The sequence below is a fragment of the Labrus bergylta genome, chromosome 19, assembly GCF_963930695.1.
Source record: "Labrus bergylta chromosome 19, fLabBer1.1, whole genome shotgun sequence".
Classification (NCBI taxonomy): domain Eukaryota; kingdom Metazoa; phylum Chordata; class Actinopteri; order Labriformes; family Labridae; genus Labrus; species Labrus bergylta.
In genome coordinates this window covers 16,861,088-16,883,563 of record NC_089213.1, presented here as the reverse complement: position 1 = coordinate 16,883,563, position 22,476 = coordinate 16,861,088, and the positions used below count along the sequence as shown (strand labels likewise).

Genomic DNA, 22,476 nt, shown 5'->3' with positions numbered 1-22,476 from the left:
GGTACAGGTCTGACAAGTAAACTTTATCAAATCAATTGTCTGACCGGGTATCATGTGTGCAATATAGGCACAACCAAATAGACTATTACTATTTGTTAAAATGAAAATGATTCCTGTACGTTTCACATTGACTACTAGGCGAAGGACCATGTTGGATGATTATTTACCTGGAAACATCAGCAGTCAGCAGGTTAATCTCGCCCTCTGCTGGTTGCATACGAAAATTATTCCCACATTGTTCTTGGTGGATATAGCCCCCCTTAAAAATGATTAGAAAAAATAAGCTACAATGTCAGTGTACGTGTAATATTTTACCTATATAACTTTTTAGATGACTATTCAGCAGCACATTTAAAATGACTTCCATCAGAAGTAAAATGTATACTATTGTTTTCAACCCCATTTGTATGTGACATACGTCTTTAAATGTTCTTTTCTTCATTTAAGTTTTATTCATCTATTTGTTTATTCTCTCCGTTTTCATTGTACTTTATTTTTAAAAAAAAGATATAATATAAAGACATATATTATTTTATCTTTTTATTTTTTACTAATGCTGACTAAACCTGTTTTATAAGTAATGTGGTTGGCTTTATTGTCACTGGTACTGATGTTAAAGCTGCAGTTATTAAGGCTATGTCCACTAAAGATCAAGGACCGTTATTGTACATTACCAACCAAGAACAGATGGGTGCAGGGTGATGACAGTTTGTTTTGTTTTTTGATTGTTTTTTTTTTTTCTTGTCTGTTTGTTTTAAGTGTATGTTTGGTGGGCATTGTATGCCTATTTTGTTGTCATGTTTTCAAAAAAAAGAAAAGGAAAAACAATAAAAATTGTTAATCACAAAAAAAATGTTCTTTCCCCTTGTAGACTACTTATTACGAGGAAAGGAAGTCTGCATGTGCAAAAGACTATAGGCCTATAGGGTGGTTTGAACTATTTTATGAAATTGTAATCTAATCTTTGGCAAATTAGTCAACTTCTACACATTTACATTGACTTTTTATCAGTATGTTTTTATATCACGATTTACCATCAACTTTATTCTAAGTTAAGGTGCAGGCTCCTGCATACATTTGACTTGCAAAAGTTGATTAAAATTGAACTTACACAGCTCGCACCTGATTGGCTATCAGGTAAGTCATGTGGAGTGGGCGTGGTCAGGCTAATGAGAGGTAGCTGTCGCGGAGCAGAAGAAGCGCCACTGCGGCTTGTCTTTGATTGTTGCTGGTTAATTTATTAGTTTTAACTATTTTAGATATGGTAAGTTTCGGTTACAATTTCGTTTTTTTTATTTAGCGATATGCTAGCTAACATGCTTCCTTTGAAATGAAACCAAATAAGGCGCACTAGCATCCATCAAGTAGCTAGGTAAAAGGCCTATTAGCATGATTTAGCACTGTTACGTTGTGTTTTATATTAGCAAAAGCTAACTTAAAAAAAAAAGCGGGTTTGGTCCGATGCTATTTCCTTACCTTTTTCGCGGCTTCATCATGCATGGAAAATTCTCAAATCAAAGTTTCCATGTTGTACGCTTGAAGTATGAACGAGTAAATGGCTTCCGAATGTCGTTTTATTGTCACTTTAAAAAAGTTTTATTTGGTGTCAAGTTTAAGCCATGGCCGAGGGCAGCTTTGAATTTGTTAACATATCAGTGAATAGGAAAAACTGTGAAGACACTAGGTTTTTTTTATATATCCCAGCTGAATGTTTTACTTCTGCAGCAGGGGTTACGTGGAAAGTGTGTGATAGCCAATGAATGCATGCATAATATGGACATGCAGTTTAGGCTAAGGTGTGTGTGGAAATATAAAAGCTGCTTGATTGAAAGAAAAAAAAGATAAGATTTCTGCAAGGTTCAACTTACTCATTCAAACGTTGTTTTGTTTCAAGGATATCCGCAAGCCCAGGAGCAGCACCCAGACTTCACCTTCCCTGAAGTTGTCAAATGGCTTCATCTTACCTGAGGGTAAACTGACCCCCAACGCCCTGTTTGTTGGTGGGATTGACATGAAGGTAGGTTTAGATGTATACGGCTCAGAGTTTGGCATTGTTTGGAAGTTTGACAATTTATGAAACATTGTGTTCATAAATTGTAATGTTTTATGATCGAGGACCAACCAATTGACATTTTATATGGCGTTTGATATACAAACAAGGTGTGTCTGTCTTTCACAAAAAAGTTACTTTTTGGACCTAAATTGTCTCGCAAAGGATGAAAAGTGTTTGCCCTGAAAATTTCAAATATATGTAGAACTGCTGCTTTAGATAGTGTTTTTTTTTTTTTAACTGTAATGTCAACAGCCAGTCAAGGATACAGATTGTAACTAACTTGCCGTCCCCAGATCTTGGGTCCAGGCTCTTAAGTATCTTAATATTGTGATCAAGTGTTTATCTCAAGATCATTATTTAAGTAAAATACACATTTTCCACATTGCATCAAATGCTTTTATTCAACAGTTTGCAAGTAAAGCAATGAAAATTGAATTTTCTTCTGGAAAAAAAAAAATGTCAACCTTCAGGTGGATGAAAACGAAATGCAGGACTTCTTTGCCAGATATGGTGCTGTCAAGGAAGTTAAGATTATCACATACCGTGGAGGAATCTGCAAGGGGTGAGTTTAATAAGAGTAGTTGGGAGGTCCTCAGGAGTGATCGCTTGATTTTAATATACTTGGTCCCCTTTTGGGTTGCCACTTAAACATTAAAAACAAATCTTTTTACAGATAACTACATAATATATTTGGTTTAGGGACTCGAAGGGAATTAAAAACAAACCCTTATGGACTAGTGTATAACTGCACGGCTAATATTTTTTTTCCTTAGCAAAACATACATAAAGAAACAATGCAATAATGTGTCTCACAATTTTTCCCTTAAGTAAATTATCTGTATTTGTCACAAAACTTATGTGAAATTGTTTCTGTTTAAAGTTGGGGAATTAATAATCCTGCAACAACTTGCATGATATTTAATTGTTTACTCCATAAATTAATTTGCGCTCCAATTCCTTTCCTTATTTTGAATTGGATATTGTTATTGCATCGCTGTGTTTTTGTAATTTGAGTTTTTTTTGTGTGTATTTCTAGGTACGGGTTTGTTTACTTCAATGAAGATGTCAACATTCAGTCAATCATTGAGGTGAGTGTACATCTGTTTTCTCAACTGCTGTTCTATTAACTTTATCTCAAATTAACACTCATATTTCCTTTGTACATACTCTTTCATTTTTTTGTTGTTGCCACAGCAACAGATCAGTTTTAAGGGCCGGAAACTAAAACTGGGCCCAGCTATCATGAAAGAAAGGAGCGCACGTAAGTATTCAGTTACACTTAAAGGGAACTTCTGGGGTTGTTAAGTTAGCAATTTTGAAAAAGATCCTGCCACTAGATACGATTGTGTCTTTGCTACCGTATAACAATTTCTAAATCTAGGTTCCATGCCGTCCCGTCTGGTTGGCCCAGCTCCTTGGATGAACCCCATGCAGTACTACTACTGTGCTTGCTGTTCACCCATGGGAGGGGGCATGGCACAACCTTCACCCATCCTCAATGGAGGTAGCCCCTACAATCAGGTAAAAAAAATAATTGCACATACACAAGCTGTCAGTTATCTTACCTCATAGAAATAAAACATAATGGCAAGTAAACACTATTGAAAGGGAATTTGTAACGCTGTCACAAAATGCTCTATTCTTTTAGGAGCACTGTGTACATTAAAATGAACCTAATTTATCAGAGGGGAAGTTTGCTCACTAACACAGACAAGAATAGAAGTGAAAGATGGATTAAAATAAATTTAGATGATAAAAACTCAACTTTGCCATGATATATATTAATGATATTGCTAATCTTCACATGTTTGTGAATAATTCAGACATTACCAGCTGATGAAAACATAAGTCATTGTGTTGTGGGTGAAAGTGGTTCTTCTGGCACTTCTTTGCAGCCGTATTCGTACTCAAACTTGGGAGGGGTCATGATCCCACAGATGCCAATGAACTACGCACAGAACGCCTATGCTTACCAGGTACACACAGACACACACGCACACTTAAACGCACCAATCATTAAACAGCATCCCATGCAGGGTCTCCAAGAAACTTCCTGATGCAAATGCAGGGTTCATTCTGGCCTTGCCCACCACCCTACTCCACCTACCCTCTCACCATCAATTTCCTATAGAGGCATATCTGGGTTTGTCTGTTGCCCTCTGTTTGACCGCTGACCACTCTCTCCCCCCCCACCCCCACACACACACACACACACACACATACATACACACATACGCACACACATACGCAGTACACTCCAGCTCACTGGACAGCGGACCGGAGGACACAGCCTGTCAATCAGGTGACTCCGCCTGTAGTGGAATAGGTTAAGTTGTCAGTGTAATTTAGTTTCAAACATCATAGGTTGGTTGCCCTTTGAGAAGGTAAATGAAAAATCTGGTGGAGACTCGTTAGACAAACAAATATTTGACATTTATAAAAGTCATGTTAACTTGTAAAAATGTATATGAAAAAGAAAAAAATAGTGCCCCCCCCTCCCCCGCCCGCCCCAAGTGTTTCTGGCTACAAGTTGTCCACGCATTGCAATGTTCATGCAGGCCACTAGATGGTGCTGGTGTCCAGTGTTGACAAGAACTGAAGCATCAACAGCTATTTTATATTATCCTCTACTTTACAGCGTCTATTTTAAATAATTGATATTTTTGAAGCATTTTTCTTTGTAATTCTCTACTCTGTTTCCAGAACTTTGTGGACTGTGGAGTCCAGACTATGCTGACTGTGTTGTAGTCCAAACCTCCTGCAGCCCCTGCAAGGTAACACACTGCTTTAAGTAAAGACCTGTCATACATAGGATACTTAAGTTACAATGTGCAGTCAAGGGTCAAGTGTTTTTGGGTCAGCCAACTTTTTTTTTTTCTCAAGCAGGAGGATGTAAATCAGTGCAAATACTTTCTGTGGGAGCTTTTAATTGGATGGGACCTGCATATTGTCCTTCTGTTACACCTTGTTGCTTGTCCCCGTTTTGCTGTTTCACAGTCACTTTGCATCTCCTTCAGCTATGATTGTTTGAAGTCATGCCCTGAATAAATCCATTAATTTTCTGTCCTCTGTGTCCCTTCTTAACTTCAGTAAATTAAAAATGACTTATCCTGATTGGGTTTGTAATTGAAGAAGGGAACCATCAATTTTTCTTGTGATGTGGTTTTCTGTCCCTTGCTCCCTCAGGCACGGGCTACAGTGAGTGGATGCAGACAGGATGACATCTTGATGTGACGGACGGCAGGAAGCGACCCAACTCCTCATCGTTTTCAGAAATCCCTCTTCTCTCCTCCCCTCAACTTTTTATGAGACCCATTTTAACACCAGACTGCCGACGCTCTCCACTCAAAACTGTACTAGCTTGATTACAGTCACTTTGACCACAACTGGTCGGTACTGCTGTCATGTGTTCAGACCGCTTTTAATTCGCATGAATCACAGAAACAGACACACAGGAAGAGCAGAGCACCTTCACCGTACCTGTTAATATATGGGCTCACAACCTTTTTGTTTTCTTTTTCTTTGTCCCAAAAAAAAAAAAAAAGCTGTAAAAGACTTTTATGCTCACCTTTTGTGCCTATTTAATTTTTTATGTTTAATTTATTTTGGACATTATTTTAAATGTGTGTTTTTTTGGTTGGGCTATTTTAGCCTCTGCGAGGGCTATATAATATCTATTGTAACAATGTCTTGACAGCAATCTGGTGGTTTAAGCATTGGTGAAGAATTCCGATTGAATGCCCCTCTGATGAAGACATTTCATTAACTTGTCCACTAAAGCAGCAGAGCACTTGTTCATTACATTAATTTCAAACACTCACATTCACATTTCGGCCTTATTTTTGTTTAATTGGGTGTCGATTTGACTAATGAGCGAGCCTCATCGGTATCACTGTTTTTCTTGTCTTGGTCAAACACCAGGCTTTTCAAGTAGAATTTCCCGGCGCATGTTGTGGCACACTGATCATCTGTGTGCAGTGTGACTAAACCACCTGGTGGGATTCACACAAAATGACAATCACGGCATCGATTTTCTTCCCCAGTATGCAATCACTTTATATTTTGAAAATGAAGGACATGATTTAAAGTAAAGTGCTCTTAGTTTGGTTCAAACGTTCACTGTACATGGTTCATTTTAAGCTCTTTCTCAAAGGGGTATTATATACTAGTTATTGGTGATTTTGCACTAATAATTTTACTGACATTCAATTACTGAAAAAAGATTATTTTATCTATATATTATTTACAGAAATTGCACTCTTATTTGTCATTTGTTGACGCAATTCACTTAAAGGACATTGTCATTTGAAAGGGGCACATGTGGTGTATATCACAGTTTGGACTTTCTATTACCTACTTGTGTGTAGTTTTGTTTGGGAGTTATTCTGGGGGTCTCCAGGGTGCAGAAATCTGATTGTCTTGATAGATGCTTTGCTCAGACAGCCTGCTGACTGCACCGTTAGGTTCTGTTCATTGTTAGTGTTCATGTTTTTCAGGGATTTGTTTGAAAAAATAAAAGTTAAAATGTGTTTCCATTTAAGCCTGTGATAATTTGCTGTTTTTATTTGCACCATTTTGACTGCCAGTTATGATTTTAATCTTGAATTCATCTGAAAATTCTTTGTATTTGATACTATAGGAGAGCAGGTGATTTCAGAGCATGCTTTCAGACTGATGTTCCCACATCTGCTGCTCCCCAGACACCAGAAGCGCGTCAGTCTGGCTGCTGCTTTTCGGTCAGGGTTGGATTCCCTGTCTTCCCTGGCAACAAGCCCATCATCTTTTGGTCATGGAGCGTTTTGTTTTTGTCACAGTCTGGTGGTGTGACTGGGCTCCCCGGGGTGCCCTTGTACTGCCCGCGACCACCCACCAGTCAGCCCCACCCAGTCAGACGTTTCTGAATTATGGATACGTCTGGATAGCTTCTTATGAAATATGAATTTTTCAAAGTAGACCGTTGAAAAACACAAACACCTCCAATAGCCACGCGTGACCATCTTAACCAAAAACTTGTCAATAGTGAGGCAAAAACATCTGCAAACACTAAGTAGGTTTATCTGATTGTTGAACTGTGTACTCATTTCTCTGATCTTTTTCTATGATTTAAAACTTTAGGGTGATATTAGTTTTAAGTTTAAAAAAAAAAAAGGAGAAGGTTTAAATAGTTTCTCAGAATATCCAATGTACGCGTACCAGACAACAGGGAGGAGAGAGGATGAGTGCAAAGCTCCCTCTTCTCTTCCTCACACGCGCAGGGTGACAGAGCTGGACGGAGTGTTTATCACGAGCTCCAGCAGCACTCAGTTGTAGTTTTATTAATGGAGGACGTATGTGTTCCTCTCATTGGATCACAGTTTATCTGAGCCGTGACGGGCACAGAGAAGACATTAAATAGAGGACGGACGCACCGCCGGCAGATTGAAAGGTGAGGAAGATTTCAGCGCCGGAGCGACTAAACTGGGAACGACTTGATTGGTGAGTTTAACTTTTTGCCGTTTCTTCACATTTCGAGAAGATAACGCCAACTTAGGAGAGGCTTGTTGATATACAGTTTTATTAGTGTTTTTAATGAACAAACCCATTTTAATATTTCCTATAGCGTTTTGTCTCCAAGCAGTTTAAAAAATGTGGTTTCAGCGTGTAATTTTAAGATTTAGAGTTTTTAATAAACTTTAATCAGTCAACAACATACTACAGGCGGAAGTGCTCCACTAAAATTAAGGTCATGGAGAAGTCCAAGGAAGCCTTTTCACAATAAAACTTAAAGAAAATAAAAATAAATAAATAAATAAAAATACCTGCTTCACTTTTACAAGACAACAAGACAGTTATTTGATTTGTGTGATGTCGTGTGCCGTTTGTTATCGTGACGCAACGACATAAATAAGCCTCTGTGCTTAGTGTGAGGTTGACGTGAACTCTCGGCGTGACGGAGTGAATGTGCCTCGCGCAGATGGAAGAGTGAGAGAGAGAGAGAGAGAGAGAGAGAGAGAGAGAGAGAGAGTGTGTGTGTGTGTGTGTGTGTGTGTGTGTGTGTGTGTGTGTGTGTGTGTGTGTGTGTGTGTGTGTGTGTGTGTGTGTGTGTGTGTGTGTGTGTGTGTGTGTGTGTGTGTGTGTGTGTGTGTGTGTGTGTGTGTGTGTGTGTGTGTGTCACAACGATAAGATTTGGTGCGTAAGCGACCTGTCATGTTTCATTTCCCGTTCACTAAACTCCTGGCGTTAACGGGCGGTAGCAGCAGCCCGCCACGTGCTGTTCTTCTAGTATGTTGAGAAAAATGTAAAACAGAAATGTGTAATTTCAAGCTTCAAGGCTGTACCCACTAATGCATGGGGCATCAATTAGTCACATGGATATGTACTTACAGTTTAGCTTGGAAATCTATCTGGGAGCATCAATTGTGTGGAGTGCCACTTAGGTTATCATATAGGCCATGCAAACAACAAGCTGATACGTAGAAGTCATCAATCATTCTCAGATTGATATAAGTATTTAAGTGCATACTTCAGGGTTCAGTAAATTGATGCCCCCATCCAAACAGTTCTCCTTTGTTCATACACTGTTCTTTTTAGGGCAAACTAGGCTCTGCAAGCAGCGGTGTGACAGCCCAATACATCAATGTCATAATTTGTTTTTATCCTCCCTATGCAGCCTCATTAAAACACGGTTTGAGGTGATTACTTTGTTGCTTAAGGGAAATCGCTCCTCCCTCAAGGCAACTTGACATGCTCCCAGTCTGCTCTGTCTGTCTCTGTTGCCCCCCTCTTCTTCTTCTCCTCCTTCTCCTCCCCCTCCTCTTTCCCCTCAGTCTGTCCTTGTTTTCCTTCCCTTTCCCCATCCTCAGCATATCCCATCATCCTTGGATAGACTCTGAGTGCTGCCCCAACCCAGTGGGAGGGAATCCCACTCCCCAGGATTCAGTCTGTCACCTCTGATTTAGAAATGCAGTGACAGGAATACAATATGGCACAACATTAATGAAATATGTCCCTATTTATTTTTACTTTTTTCACCAACAAGCAGCTATAAAAATGGATACATTTACAGTCAAAAACTAACAAATGTCCCTTGCATGGCCAGCACAAACAAAGAGTAGGACATATAGCTTCCAAGTCAGCCCATAAACATCTGTAGCAGAGTAGACAGGAGGCAAGCAGGGACAGTTTTATTTGATTATACTTTTTATTAATCCGTTTACTGCAAGAAAAAAAAAGCTACTACTAGTAAGTACTTTTTATCAAACACAACAAAAACGTGGGTTTCCTATAGAGGTTGAAGAGAAAAATGAAGCTTAAAAAATTCCAAATATTCTGACTCACTATAGCCCCCAGGTATTAAAATAATTTATTTTTTATTTCTTATTAAAGACCAAATTTAGAAATACTATGGTTATTAGTAAATCTTTTTAGTAAGCTAACTATTAGAGCCACTGCTATTGACATCTGACATCATTTTTGCTGAAAACTATTCTTTATACAGATGTATTTATGAGAATTATTAGTATGACACAGTGTTGTGGTACCTCTCAGGGTTTCAATTACACAGTGGCTTTCGCAGGAGCCTTGTTTTACGGTGTGCACGATGACTTCTCACAGTACGGCAGCGTGGTCAATAACAGGGCCACTGTGGAAATCATTACTACTGCAGGCGGTAATGCTGTCAGTAATATTTCATACAGGCACAATAACAACAACATCAGATTCACGCAATACGTTTAATAGCCTAATCAGAAAACCGAATCACAAAGCAGCAGAACACGGGTAACATCTTTCTGCTTCTCGAACACTTCAAGAACACATCACTCGAACAAAAAAGCTGAGCGTTGTTTAACTACTGTAACTTGCTTTTTTTTACCAAAGTAGGAAATCAAACAGCTGTCTGCAGCTCGTCGCTCCCTCTCTCTCTCCTGTCGCTCTTTCACTGCCCCTTCACTTTCCTGACGTTTCATTTTTGTCTGTGGAAATGTTTTTAAAAATCCCCTTAAACGTTTTAACGGGAAGCTTTCAAGGGAGCTTGTGTCCTCTTCAGGGAAGCCAATCTCCCCTTAGTTTCCTCGTAATTCGAACTATGACCATATTGTATCTGTAAACCACTACACAAACAAGTACTTGTAGCACCATCCGCTGAGCTTGCAGTTATTATTGTGCTTCAAAGTAAAAATGTTGCACTTACATTAGGACCACAAAAGAATAGTGATTGTTTGGCAGCTAGAAGATAATAAACTGGTGCCGTTAAAATGTTCAAGTAAATTGGCCTATTGTCGGCTTAATGCAGAAAAATCTGTTAGCAGCTGATAAATTTCACTGCAGAAACATTTAAGGGTCCGTTTGTGATCGTTTTAGAACCATTTCATAATAAGAAAGTTCGTCCCCCAGAGAGTAATTATAAAACATTCCTCTCAGGGCATTCCCCCCTCACCACACAAACTAATATGACGGAGTTTGTTATATTGATCTTATCAAAAAATTGGGCTCAGAGATTCAGCATCAACTGGCCGTATTCGGTTCACCTCATGGTGAAGTTTGTCCATCGTACAGTCCTCAATGTGTAGTCAACCTAACGTACTCAGAGCAGCATTACTTCTGCTTGATTTACCATCCACATGACTAATGTTAGTTACTTTGCTTTCGTCCACTTTTAACTAACTTGAAACATTAGATGACTTTACAAAGCTTACTTTATGTTTGAATAAAGCTGAGAAAATGAAATCCAGCATATGTCAACACAGAATGTAAATTGACCAAGTTTTCAATTTTCACCAATATTGCAATAGTGCTGACTCGTTTCTCGTAGGAAAGGCTGTTGCTACCTGAGATGAAAAATATGATTTTTTTTAACTTTTTCACAGTTGTAGAGCCTTCATGCTGGTTCTATCTATATTTACTTACAATTTTCCCAAACCTGCACCGGCCTGTAGCTCTTTCTCTGAAGGGAATGAATGCTGCTTCTTGGAAAGCGTACTCCCTCACTTAGAGGCACAGGAGGTAGCGGAGCAGTGGCACAGTGCAGACGGATTATGCTTTTTGCGCAAATCTGCTGTCATTTCAGAACTCTCGGTTACAAGAGATTCTCTAATGAGCCGCTCACCGCTTCGTCTCCCCGTCTGTCTTCCTCTTCACTCCATTCTCTCCTTCTCACGTCTTTCATCTGTCTCTCTCCGTTTTCTGCTGTCAAGGCCTTTTTCTGCCTGTTTGTTTGTTGGAGAGCAAGTGAAAGATTCTGTTTGAAGTCAACATGTAGAGAAAAAAGGCCTCGAATGTAGCCCAAAATAAAAGGCCTCAAGTCTTGAAGGCACTAGAGTTTCTGCCGTACTGCACCGACCATTGTTTTTTTCTTTTTACATCTCTTCCAATTATGAGATCTTTCTCCAAATCTCACAGACACACAGTTCATCTGTTGTAGTGAGGCTTTTTATTTTAAACAAATTGTTCAGTGTGTGGTGAGAACGAGGATGAGATGTCGGATCAAAGAGAAGAGCTGGAGGCTTCTCTGGACAAGGACTAGAACCAATCTAGTTTTATTTGAGCGCAATAAAAGCAAATGCCACCAGCTAGATAGCAAGCAAGTTATTGTGATTTTTTTTTTTAGCACTGCATAATGCATTATGCATGAAGTTGAATAAGTACAATGAATTACAGTGATCTTTTTTAAATTGAGATAATTTACATATGGATAGCGTAGAAATAGTTTTTAAACAGGAAGGCAAAAAGTGAGTCAGATGGGAAATGGATCCAACTAAAGACTCATGAAGGATTCAAAGGGCTCCATGGATATCTTTCCTTATATTCCTGTTGCAGTTGGAGCACATTAATACCCAGTCCCGCAGGGGAAATGTTTTGGGAGTGGATCTACATGCTCCAGTCATAACCCAGGGCCTGTTTTTGGCTGCCTATTTGGCTGTCTGTCTGGAGACATTGTAACAGTTTTATGGGACTTAACAGGCACAGCAGGGGGGCACTTTCAGACTGGATGGCTGGAGGAAAGGATGGAGGATGGAGAGGGTTGGATGGCTTTCCGAAAAGGGAATGTTGGCTAAGTGTGTGGAAGGACTGAATGCCACATGACATGAAACTGCATAGAACATGGACTGAATGAAAAGAGGAGAAAGCTGCTTTGATGTCTCTAACTTGTTTGTTCACCCATGTTTCATTTCAAGCCTTGAGTGTTTCCATTTTAGTCATTCACACTCTTGGATTTTTGGATCCTGGAGTGAGCACATGGATGACAGGATGGATACAAATTCTATTCCTGGTTGACTGAATGCCTTGATTGCTACTTCTCAATCACAAATTGCAACAATCCATTGGATTTCCTGCTTTATTGTATATTTTACTGTAAATGGGAGCAAATTGGTACCAGCGGAGTCTGCCCCTGCTGGACATTAGAAAGAATGCAGGTTTTTGTAATCAAGAAGACACAAAAAGAGAGTGTGACAAAAATGAATAGTTTACCGTCACCCCAATCAAGGCCATTGTGCCAATAGAAAGAAGAGATGGGCAGAAAGCGAGCAAAAGCAGAAGAGAGAGGCAATTAAGGCACATTGAAGTGTTAACAGTAGGAGAGTTCAAGAGGTGAAAAGACAGGTCAAGAGAAGAGAGGAGGGTGGTGGGAGGAAAAAGAGGAATACTGATGACTCTCTCCCTCCCCCTCTTTCTCTTCATTTCTCCTCATTATAAAAAAAACATGTATTGTAAGAATAATGACTTTTGACTGCTTTTTTAAAGTTTATTATTATTTTTTTTTTTTTACAAAACTAAATGACAGATCGCTCTGTCTGCAGAGATGATCATGAGGTATGCAAATATATCGAAGATTCTGCCTTTTTACAACTTTGTAACCTTTCTAAAAGCACGTAGCATTCAATCAAAGCTATAATTCACCACACACACACACACACACACACACACACACACACACACACACACACACACACACACACACACACACACACACACACACACACACACACACACACACACACACACACTCAAACACTCACGATGACATACACCAGGCTTAATGCACTCTGTTAGGATCGTTAGGCGAGTTAATGTCCGTGCACTTGGCCCAATGGGAGATACTGTGTCATTTTCCACGCTCTCAAAACAGATACAGAGCTACTGATATAGACCTGCCTTTAGGGAAGAAGTACGCACACACACACACACACACACACACACAAACGTGCAGATGTGCAGCTCACCGTTTGGCTCTAACAAGCCGTAGCGGACGAGGATATTAAGTGTAACTGTGCTGATGGTTTCAGGGTGACGCTGTCACATCAGATTAATTTGACGATATTTGACCACACCCTTTTTTTTCCTCTTGTCCTTTGTCCCTCTTCTCACACCCTCGAACCATTCCTCCACTTCTGATTACCCATTGAGTTCAGAGGGCAGTTTTTATATTTATTTTTATTCAACTCAAATTTTTATTGGGTGGAAATTGCTTGATTGAATTCAGAAGAGAAAGACATTTGCAAATATTTTTCTCCACACATTCTTTTCACTCACCTGCCTGCCCTTGAGAGCAGTACTGGTCTTTGCACAGCCTGAAAGAAAGTATTGAAATAACAGATCCCTTTGCTTCAAGGCTAGCCTTGCTCAACATGTGAATTGGTTAGCAGTGAAACATGTTAAAATTCCTCCTCTCATTTCCTCACCCCTCCCTGTCTCTCTAGTCTCATGTCGCTTTGCTTGACAGGGCAGGAAATCAGTCTCATTTCTGCTTTAATTCGTTCTGATCAAACATGTCGCTCCCAATCAGCCCTATTTGATTAGGAGATGCCCGTATCACAGCCCACCAAGCAGGTAATGGTCGACACTTTCATATTTCAGCATTATTTGTGTGTGTGTGTGTGTGTGTGTGTGTGTGCACACATTTTCTTCCCTGCTGCTCAATGTTGCACATGAGCAATAGCATTGAGACTTGTGTGTGAGTATGACACACACTCTATTGAAAGTGCTAATGTGTTCTGTATATTTAGAAACTCTATCAATTTCTCATCTCCCACTCGGCTCTTTGTTAGCACCCTCTTCGTCTTTCTTTTTTTTTCCACTTTTCATCCCTGATCTTTTTTTAATCATCTTTCCTTTTCTCTCCTCGACTGCTATCTCCTCTCATCTCCTCTCTGTTCCTCTTCTCCAGAGATATGGGGTGTAGGCTTCCTAAGCTGCGGAAGGCAGAAGAGAGGCGAAGCCCAGGCAACATCTACTCCACCCTGAGGCGGCCTCAGGTGGAGACTAAAGTGGGCGTGTCCTACACCTACCACTTCCTGGATTTCCTGTTGGGGAAAGAAGGTATGGATTAGAAATAATTGATCATTATGTCAAAACAACCCAGTTAGATGAGTAGTTCATGTGACTAAATCTTTCCCACACTTGCATTCCTAAAATAGTCATGCTTTGCTTGGGTTTTTTTTTTTTTTGTAACTCTTCTATCAAAGTTGTTGGAGACCAAATTTTAGTCATGAAGAATTCAGATATGAGCATAGTGTTGGTTTAAATTTTTATGTTGAACGAAAACCTCCACAGTTTCAGTTCAACAGTGACCATGAGAGACATAGCCTTGAGCTTTTATGAGCTCATTTGTCCTGACTGTAGTAGAACATTCATGTGTCCTTCAGCTCATTCTTTTGATTCTGTGGCATGTAACCTCACTGTTTGAGTTACTGTTATTGGACTAATACGTTTAAAAAAAAAAAAGTCTCTGAACACTCCCTCCCCAACTCAAAACAGGAGAACAAAGTTGGTTGGTTTCTTTAGTAACATTTCGTTCAGAGTTGCTGATCTTTCCCATTTGTGGTATAAGTGTGGATTATAAGTAAAATTTGAGCAAGGATGTTGCAGAATTTCTAAAGAAAGCATCTAATCCATGCAGTGCTCACTAGCTCCTGCAACAGGAGACAAAGTAAAGGATTAGCTGGTGGACATAGTTTAGCATTTAGAAGATATTTTTTTCCGTAGATGGTAGCAAAGAAAAGACAATATTTGTGTTCCACACACTAAACATGATGTAAACACGGCTCCAACAGCAGTACAGCTGGCTGGACTCAAGCGTCACATTCATCATACACAGTCATGACTCAGAGAGACATTTACACAGGGTAAACTTGTTTTCTGCTGGATTTATGTGTAAAATGTTGCACATTCTTCCTTTAACTCCATTAAGACAGCTGTTTGATTTATACTTTAGCCATTTTCACTTTTGTAAAGTGATGATATGCCCCTGTTTTGATCACAGTTTTTTTTTTTTTTGCATCGCAAAGTGGGAAAAAAACAGTTTCCTTTTACTTTCAGAAATTAACACATGTCTGAGGCTTATTTCTAGCAATTGTTTTGTGGATTTCTAAACCAGTTACCAAAAAGAGCTTCACCAGGGGACAATTAAATGTTTTATTTGTAGTAATGTTATCAAGGATTTCTTAACATGTTGTTGTCTTATTCCCTTCATTTTTAAGATTGATTCATGTTAAAAAAATGAGAAGATACAAGATTTGTTCTTAAACCAAAGTTTTTCAAAGGACGGTTGTTTTCTCTTCAGTTGAACCTCTGCTTTGTCATCCTGAACTCTGAATAAAATGTTTGTGTGTGTGTGTTTCCATCATAAAATAGCCACAGTTGCTTTTGCAACTTTAACCAGCTGAATAAAATGTTAAGGTCAGCAACTTTCTATAACAGTAGCCTATTTTTCTCTGTCTCTAAGTATCTTGAGGGCAAAAAGTGGCTTAGAAGCTGAAGCCGTGTCTTGGTGCGGCTCTTGTTGCAGTGAGTTCAAAGCGATGTCTAATTCACAGATTCAGCTATATTGAGCCCCCCACCCCCCCTCCCCGCCTCTCCCTTGCACAGTGACAGTATACTGTACATGAGCTGGTGCGGCTGTGCACGCTGTCTTGGGGATCTTGTTTGTTTCAGTGGGTGAAAATAAAGAAATTGTGCGTTTGATAATGTGTCATCGCGCGTTTGTTTATTTGTGTGCACGTGCAGTTTAAGACCATTTGATGAGAATCCTCTAGAGGCGGCTTCAGGTTTCTAAAAATACTAATTCTGCCATTGTGTTGGCGTGGACTGTGAGGAGGGACGCAGCGAGGGAATGGAGAGGCGAGGAGGAGAAACAGATCGTGTTAAAGCAGAGAAGAAGAAAAAAAAAAATCACCTTCTTTTGCCTTATGGCTTTATGTCCTTACAAGCCTGCGCTGTGGTCTCCATCACCCTACAAGCTGAAACAGGTGCAGAAGAAGCTCACTGAAGTCCTTTTTTTTTTTTCTTTTTTTTTTAATGCAACACTGTAACAGACAGCAGGCAGGACGCCACAGCCAAGTGATAATGCTTTGGTTGCCAGTAGGCTTCATTTTCAGCCAGCGCAGTTATGTTTGGCAAATGAGAGAGAGAGAGAGATCTGGCAACTTGAATCGGTGGTGGTGACCAAAACAGACAATAGACATGAGGATTGGTCGTCCTTCTCGTTGGTGGAGGCAGAAACAGATAAGTCGTCTAATCCCATGGACAGCAGCAGCACATATAGAGAGGGAGAAAGACCCCCCACGTACACACACATTGTTCATACAAGCTGCGATGGGACGGAGGCTCATTCACATCCACACAAAACACTTTATGGCACTTACTCTACAGAGTTAGTGTTATCTTTGAACAGGCAGGCAGGTCATTTATATGGTAAACTCAGTGATGTCACCTGAGCTGCTTTAGATGGGTAAACTCTATTTTAGGCAACAAGGCATAAACACAGCAACTGTGAATTGATTGTGTGTTTGTGTGTGATTGTGAGTGGGTGTATGCCGGCCTCTCTCTCTCTCTCTCTCTCTCTCTCTCTGTCTCTCTCTCTTTCTCCATTTGTGATAGAGAGACCAAGAGAAAGTGAAGGATTCCTGAAGGATTATCTGATTGTTTGTGGAGATTGAGAGACCTCATTCCCAGCAAGGGGATTTATTTGTATTTGTGCATTTGTCCGTTGTGTTTGTGTGTGTGTAAGTGTGTGTGTGTAGGAGGCAGATAGAGGAATCTTTATGTCAGTCCCTGACATTGAGGAAACCCACGGTCAAATCCATGCTTTAATTCAATTTGGCCTCCATTAATAATATTATTTCCCTGCCAGCGTGTCTTGATGACTCCTACACAGTAATGAAAAACAAATATCTGTCCTGGTGCCCCTCTGAGAAACGAGAGACGAGAAGGTTGTTTATTAATACACGTTGTGTTCTCAGGAAGAGGAGCTTAATGTTTTGGACGCGGAGTACACATTTTTGTTACAACTGAACCTTGACTAGCAAGTGATGAAGCTTTACAGGAACAGGGAGGCTGTATAATATAGAGAGAGCCTTTGTTTTATTAGCCTCTCTTTAACTGCAGCAGAAAATATTTGTGTGTGTGTGTGTGTGTGACCAAGCCCAACTCACTCACTGGGTCAAATCAACCCCCGGTAGTATCCGGGAGGGTGAGGAATAATGAGTTCAATGTTTCAGGCATGTGGTGGATTCTTTGAGTTCATGTTCAGAGAGATGATGTGGTATAACTTTTTCTTCTCAGCTTGATCTCTCAACCTAGATTGAGTACTTGCCTATACCATTGACTGTGTACAAAGATGGACAGCCCTCTGAGAGTGAAGCCATTTGGTGCTTCCCCTACTCACTGGCTGAAGTGTATTGTTTAAAATCCCAGCCTGCTCTATGTTAGCAGAGGAGACAACTTTTAAAAGTAATTTTTTTGTTGTTGTTGTCTAGATAGTTATTATTATCACATTGATTTGGGTTTAAGTCCTATTTTCTGAAAGTTTCAGTTTTTGCCTATCGTCTCCTCAGAATTGAATGTCTTTTATTGCTCTCATTGATCCATATGCTCCTTTGCAACATCAGAGATAGCATTAAACAATTTGTCTTCTAGAATTGGAATAACAATTTATTCTATGATAAGACTTGATACATCCTTTTTCTCACTCACTTAGTCTGCATTATGGTAACCTTGTAACTCTAATACACATGCCCATTTACGATACAGAAGACACACCCACTCGAGGGAAGTCGGTGTGTGTGCCGATTCAACCACCAGAGCAGCCACAGTCTAAGCATCTGTCAGACACCTTACAAAGAAACAACAATGTTCACTGTCTTCTGACCTCTCATTTGAAGGTTTGCGGTACTATCCTGATCATAATATTCCAACAAAAAGGTCCTGCTGCATCAGCAAGGACATTAGGCTACGTCATTAAATCCATTAAGATCCATGAATTGATTCTTTTTTGACTGCCATAGATCAAAATGCCAGCCTCACTCTGAACTTTCGATTGACATCTCATTTGGCCAATTGCACACTACTGTGCCTGTGACTGACGTTTCTTGTAGCCAATGAAATTCCAAGCATGTGGACCTGCTGCTTGGGATGATTTATTCATGCTACACTAAGGATATTGTTTAAAAAAAACAATATGTATATATTTTTTTAGAATTGCATTGAAAGTACTAATAAGTTGATATTTATACCAAGATATTGTGTTATGAGTCATAATTGATTTAGAGAAAACAGACAAATCTATGTAAAATTCGACATTAAGCCCCCCTATAAAGCTGGAATGGACTGATCCTTGTACTATAAGAAATTTACAGTTGATTGAGGCTCTTTCGGACTAATCTTTGAAGATTCCACTAAATGGGGTCGCCTCTACAAGAGTCAGTAGACCGTAGACTTTCCATAACAAGGAGTTTCTGCTTCTGACGAGAATCTGTTCTGCTGTGTTTGTGCCGACCTAAGGGATCTTTGCCGCTTTACCACTTAGCTAAATGTTGTGTTTTGTGTATTTTTGTTGGTAGAATGGGCAGAACATCAAAACCAAAACTCTGGCTCCAAGTGACATCAACAGCACAAATTGTCATTGCCTGTTCCGGTGGTATTCTGGCTTCATTTGTCCAAGGGAAGGAGGCGGAAACATGTTGTCCATCATTATATATGACCGGGCAAAACTGATTCCAGATCTCAGTAACTATTAAGTGTAATTTAAAAAAAATACATGTAATTGGTGGAAAAACACAAGTGTTAACATTTTGCTAGCTCTGACTACACTGGAAGTCTGTAAAAATCTAGGTGCTTCACACATGCACCATTTATTTCACACATGTGCCTTTTATTCCATATAACCTGAACCACTGTCTTGTTCTGTTGCGCTGTCTTATTAAACTATAATCAGCAATCTGCTGCACCTCCCCACATCCCCACCTTTACAAAAGGGTGCCATGATCTTCATTATTTCCCTGGTAACGGTGATGGGTTACCTCGACATGTCAGCATGAATGTGGAGTATGAATTGTAACAGCCAGGTGTGACATTTTAACCCAGAATCCTTTTGTGTCAAGGCTGTGTTCAGATAATGAGCAGGAGAAAAAAGGGCTTTAGGGAGACATGAAAAGAAAAGAGGAAGAGTGAAGAAAAAAGGCAGAGTTGAAAGCAGGGAGAATAAAATGAAAGATGAACGAGACATAAAGAAATTCAGAAATGTAGCGAGCATTTGGAGGGAAGCAGAGTGTCTTGAGGAGAGTAGAAGTCGAGAGAAAAGGGAGTCGGAGGTGTGAGAACAAGCGAGCGAGCGGGAGTCAGGAATCTGACGATGTGTGAGGAAGTAAGTTAGGTGTGATGCTGTGTGACTAACGCCGGTCTGTGGAGCAGACAGCGAGGAGCTGAACTCTGCTGATGACTTTCTGCCGCCCTGCAGAGACCGAGACCCACTCGGCTCATTAAAACTTACAACATGAGTCTAATGCTCAGCGGAGAGTGTGTGTTTGTGTGTGCCCTTTTTCCATGCACTGCTACTGTATTACCTGGGGGGGGGGGGGGGGTAAATAGAGGTGTCTAACAGAGCTAGTGTGTGTTGGGACACATTGTGTGTGATCTTCACCTGGATTTTACGATGGATTTATAGTCTCATGTCAAAGATTGATACACATCCCCTCTGCCTTTTCTTTTGTTTATCAGAATCTGTGTGTGATGTATTTTTGTTCAGGCAGCAGATGAAGCATAAATCCATCAGTTTGATATATCTTTGCCGCCTGACACGCTGTTTCCAAGTAAAAGCAAAAACATTTTCATGAAAGATTGTTGGAAATGCTGATCTGACGGGGCTCAATCTATTTCTTTGATAGATCCTTTATGCTTCCCCAGTTTTTATCCAAAATGGCGATAAATAATACCAGCAAAGATGGCAAATGAGAGATTCACGTCATCACACCTACATGGGACTGTATACACCTTCAGTGGCACAATGTTTTCTCACCACAGCCAACCTCTTTTTTTTTTTTTTCTCCTTCTTCAGCCATTTCTGCTCTGTCATTCCCCATAAAGCAGCCCTTCTAAGACGATCACATCCCCCTTTGACAAAGCTCGGATGCTGACCAGCAAACTGTCTTAGCCAGCGGCTGCATTCCCAAAGCAGTGGGGAGCCCCTGGCTCCAGGAAGCTGATTATTTTATAGTCACTGTTTTGGCACACATCCTCACTTAAAAAACCTTAGAAGGCTATTTAAATAAAACGTGAACCTCCAGCAAGCAGGGGGATAAGCCTGCAGTGTGGCTGTGAGTCGTAATCCCCATGCATCACCTAGCAGGCTTAGCGCCAACTCTTTCTCTCTGGCGAACACAGGCAAAAAGATGGCCCATACACACTCGCTGTGATTTCACGACATTGAAAAATATGCTGTACAGTCACACACAGCAATTCAGGGGATTTGTACAAGGAATTAATAAGGCCTTTCAAAGCGGCTTCAGGAAGAGGATGACTCTCACTCTCTAAATACGGCTTGTGAAATTCAGGGTCAAAAAGTGAGGCGTCACACCCAACATACAGGGGCCGACATGTGGTCAAAGCTTCAAGGTTGAGATGGAAATAGAAGAGTGGGGATCAACAGCTGAACAGCCACCGCTCACAAATGCACCCCTGGGTGTCAGAGTATGTATCCCAAACATTTGTGACAGGCATGAATGGATGTTCAACCTCACAGAGAAAGTCAGAGTGAAAAGAAAGAAACTATTTTGTTCTCTCAGAAACCAATCTGTCACATGTTTTTTTTTTTCTTTTTTTTTCTTCTTTTCACCCTTGTTGCATCATAGGACAGGCATGGAGACGTACAGTGAGAACATTAGTCAACAAAACAAAGCTGGTTGTGTACCATATATACGAGACGGTGAGATGTTTTGCAAGAAATTCCGTCAAAATCCTAAGAAATCATCAAACCTAAACCCAAAAAAAAAAAAGACAAACAAGCAAAGAAAAGCAGGTACAAAAAGAACAACTCTGTCACACAACAACAGTTTTTTTCCGTCCCATTATTGCAAACAAAGCTAGTAGAACACCTTAACAAAAAAAAATCCATATATGTACATATATATAGATTTAACAGAAACAGGAGGATTAAAAATAAAAAAAATAAGAACAAAATAAAGATAAAACAAACAAAACAAAAGCTATTAGGAACCAAATCACCACACCTGAACCTGAAACAACCACATTTCCACACAGCTGTCTCTCTTACATGCACACACACATTTTTCTAACACTATAACGCCCCCTTGCCCTCTCTTAACCGGCATCATAAAACTCCACCCGGCTTTTCTGCCCTGAGCTGTTCCCATGTTCCCACTCTGCAGCCCTCCCTCCTTTAAATCCCACAGTGGCAGACAGCATAAATGAAGTCTCTTCCTGAGCCTAAAGCGCTGCATAACACCCTAATAACTTCTGTATGCCTCGCCTGAATTAGCTGCCATGCCTAGCCTCGCATCTTGTCGGTGGGTGAGCGCCAGCCGTGCACAGCTAATGACGGCTAATGACTGTTTACGGTGACAGGAGCAATGTTATCCCCCCACCCCCACCCCCCTTGCCTGCCACTCCACCCTTAGTATCCAGCTGGTATTATTATCATCATCACTGTACTGCTTTTGATAAGTCCCCACAGACACCCGTTTAAGTGTTTGCTTGATGAAAGGCGCTCTGGATGCGGAGCTGATGTTATGGCTGGATTTTCTTTTCCCCCATTGTTCAACTGAGACTGTTTTTTTTCTTTTTCTTCCTCTGCTTGTATCGTAGCACACTGGCCATCTTCTGTTATGCGTGTGTATGTGAGAACATGCAAGTTGATGGAGAACAAATTGAAAATGAGATGGCTTGCACATCCCCCCCCCCCCCCCCCCCCCACTCCCTGTGTGTTCATGTGTGTACGCATGTGCATGTGTGTGTTCAGTTAATGTGTGTGAGTGAGTTAATTTATTCAGGTTATTTTCTCTTCTCCAGACCCATGCAAATGAGATTGAATGGAAAAGGATGACAAGCATTCAGGCACAAACAGACAGCCTCATCTCTCTCTGTCTCTCTCTCTCTCTCTCTTCTTCCTGCACTGCTCTACTGTCTCCCTCTTTTCTTCCTTCCTTCATCTC

The 22,476-nt window shown here is 40.3% G+C and overlaps 2 protein-coding genes across 3 annotated transcripts in view; both read left to right on the top strand.

Moving 5' to 3' along the window:
• Window positions 1-1,160: 1,160 nt before the first annotated feature.
• dazl (deleted in azoospermia-like) lies at window positions 1,161-6,593 on the top strand. Its single transcript, XM_020648080.3, has 9 exons — window positions 1,161-1,264; window positions 1,895-2,017; window positions 2,524-2,615; window positions 3,090-3,141; window positions 3,248-3,314; window positions 3,435-3,574; window positions 3,949-4,029; window positions 4,757-4,827; window positions 5,240-6,593. The coding sequence occupies exons 1-8, from the start codon at window positions 1,262-1,264 to the stop codon at window positions 4,799-4,801; spliced, it is 603 nt and encodes a 200-aa protein (XP_020503736.1). The 5' UTR covers window positions 1,161-1,261; the 3' UTR covers window positions 4,802-4,827; window positions 5,240-6,593.
• A 522-nt stretch (window positions 6,594-7,115) lies between these two features.
• Window positions 7,116-22,476, top strand: part of rftn1a (raftlin, lipid raft linker 1a) — a 28,911-nt gene continuing 13,550 nt past the window's right edge. Inside the window, exons 1-2 of one of the 2 annotated variants that reach the window (XM_065948082.1) lie at window positions 7,116-7,528; window positions 14,199-14,350. In XM_065948082.1, coding sequence (XP_065804154.1) covers window positions 14,203-14,350 — 148 coding nt within the window. In that variant the 5' untranslated portion in view covers window positions 7,116-7,528; window positions 14,199-14,202. The remainder of the gene's footprint in view (window positions 7,529-14,198; window positions 14,351-22,476) is intronic. The other variant, XM_020648039.3, reaches the window with a different exon arrangement.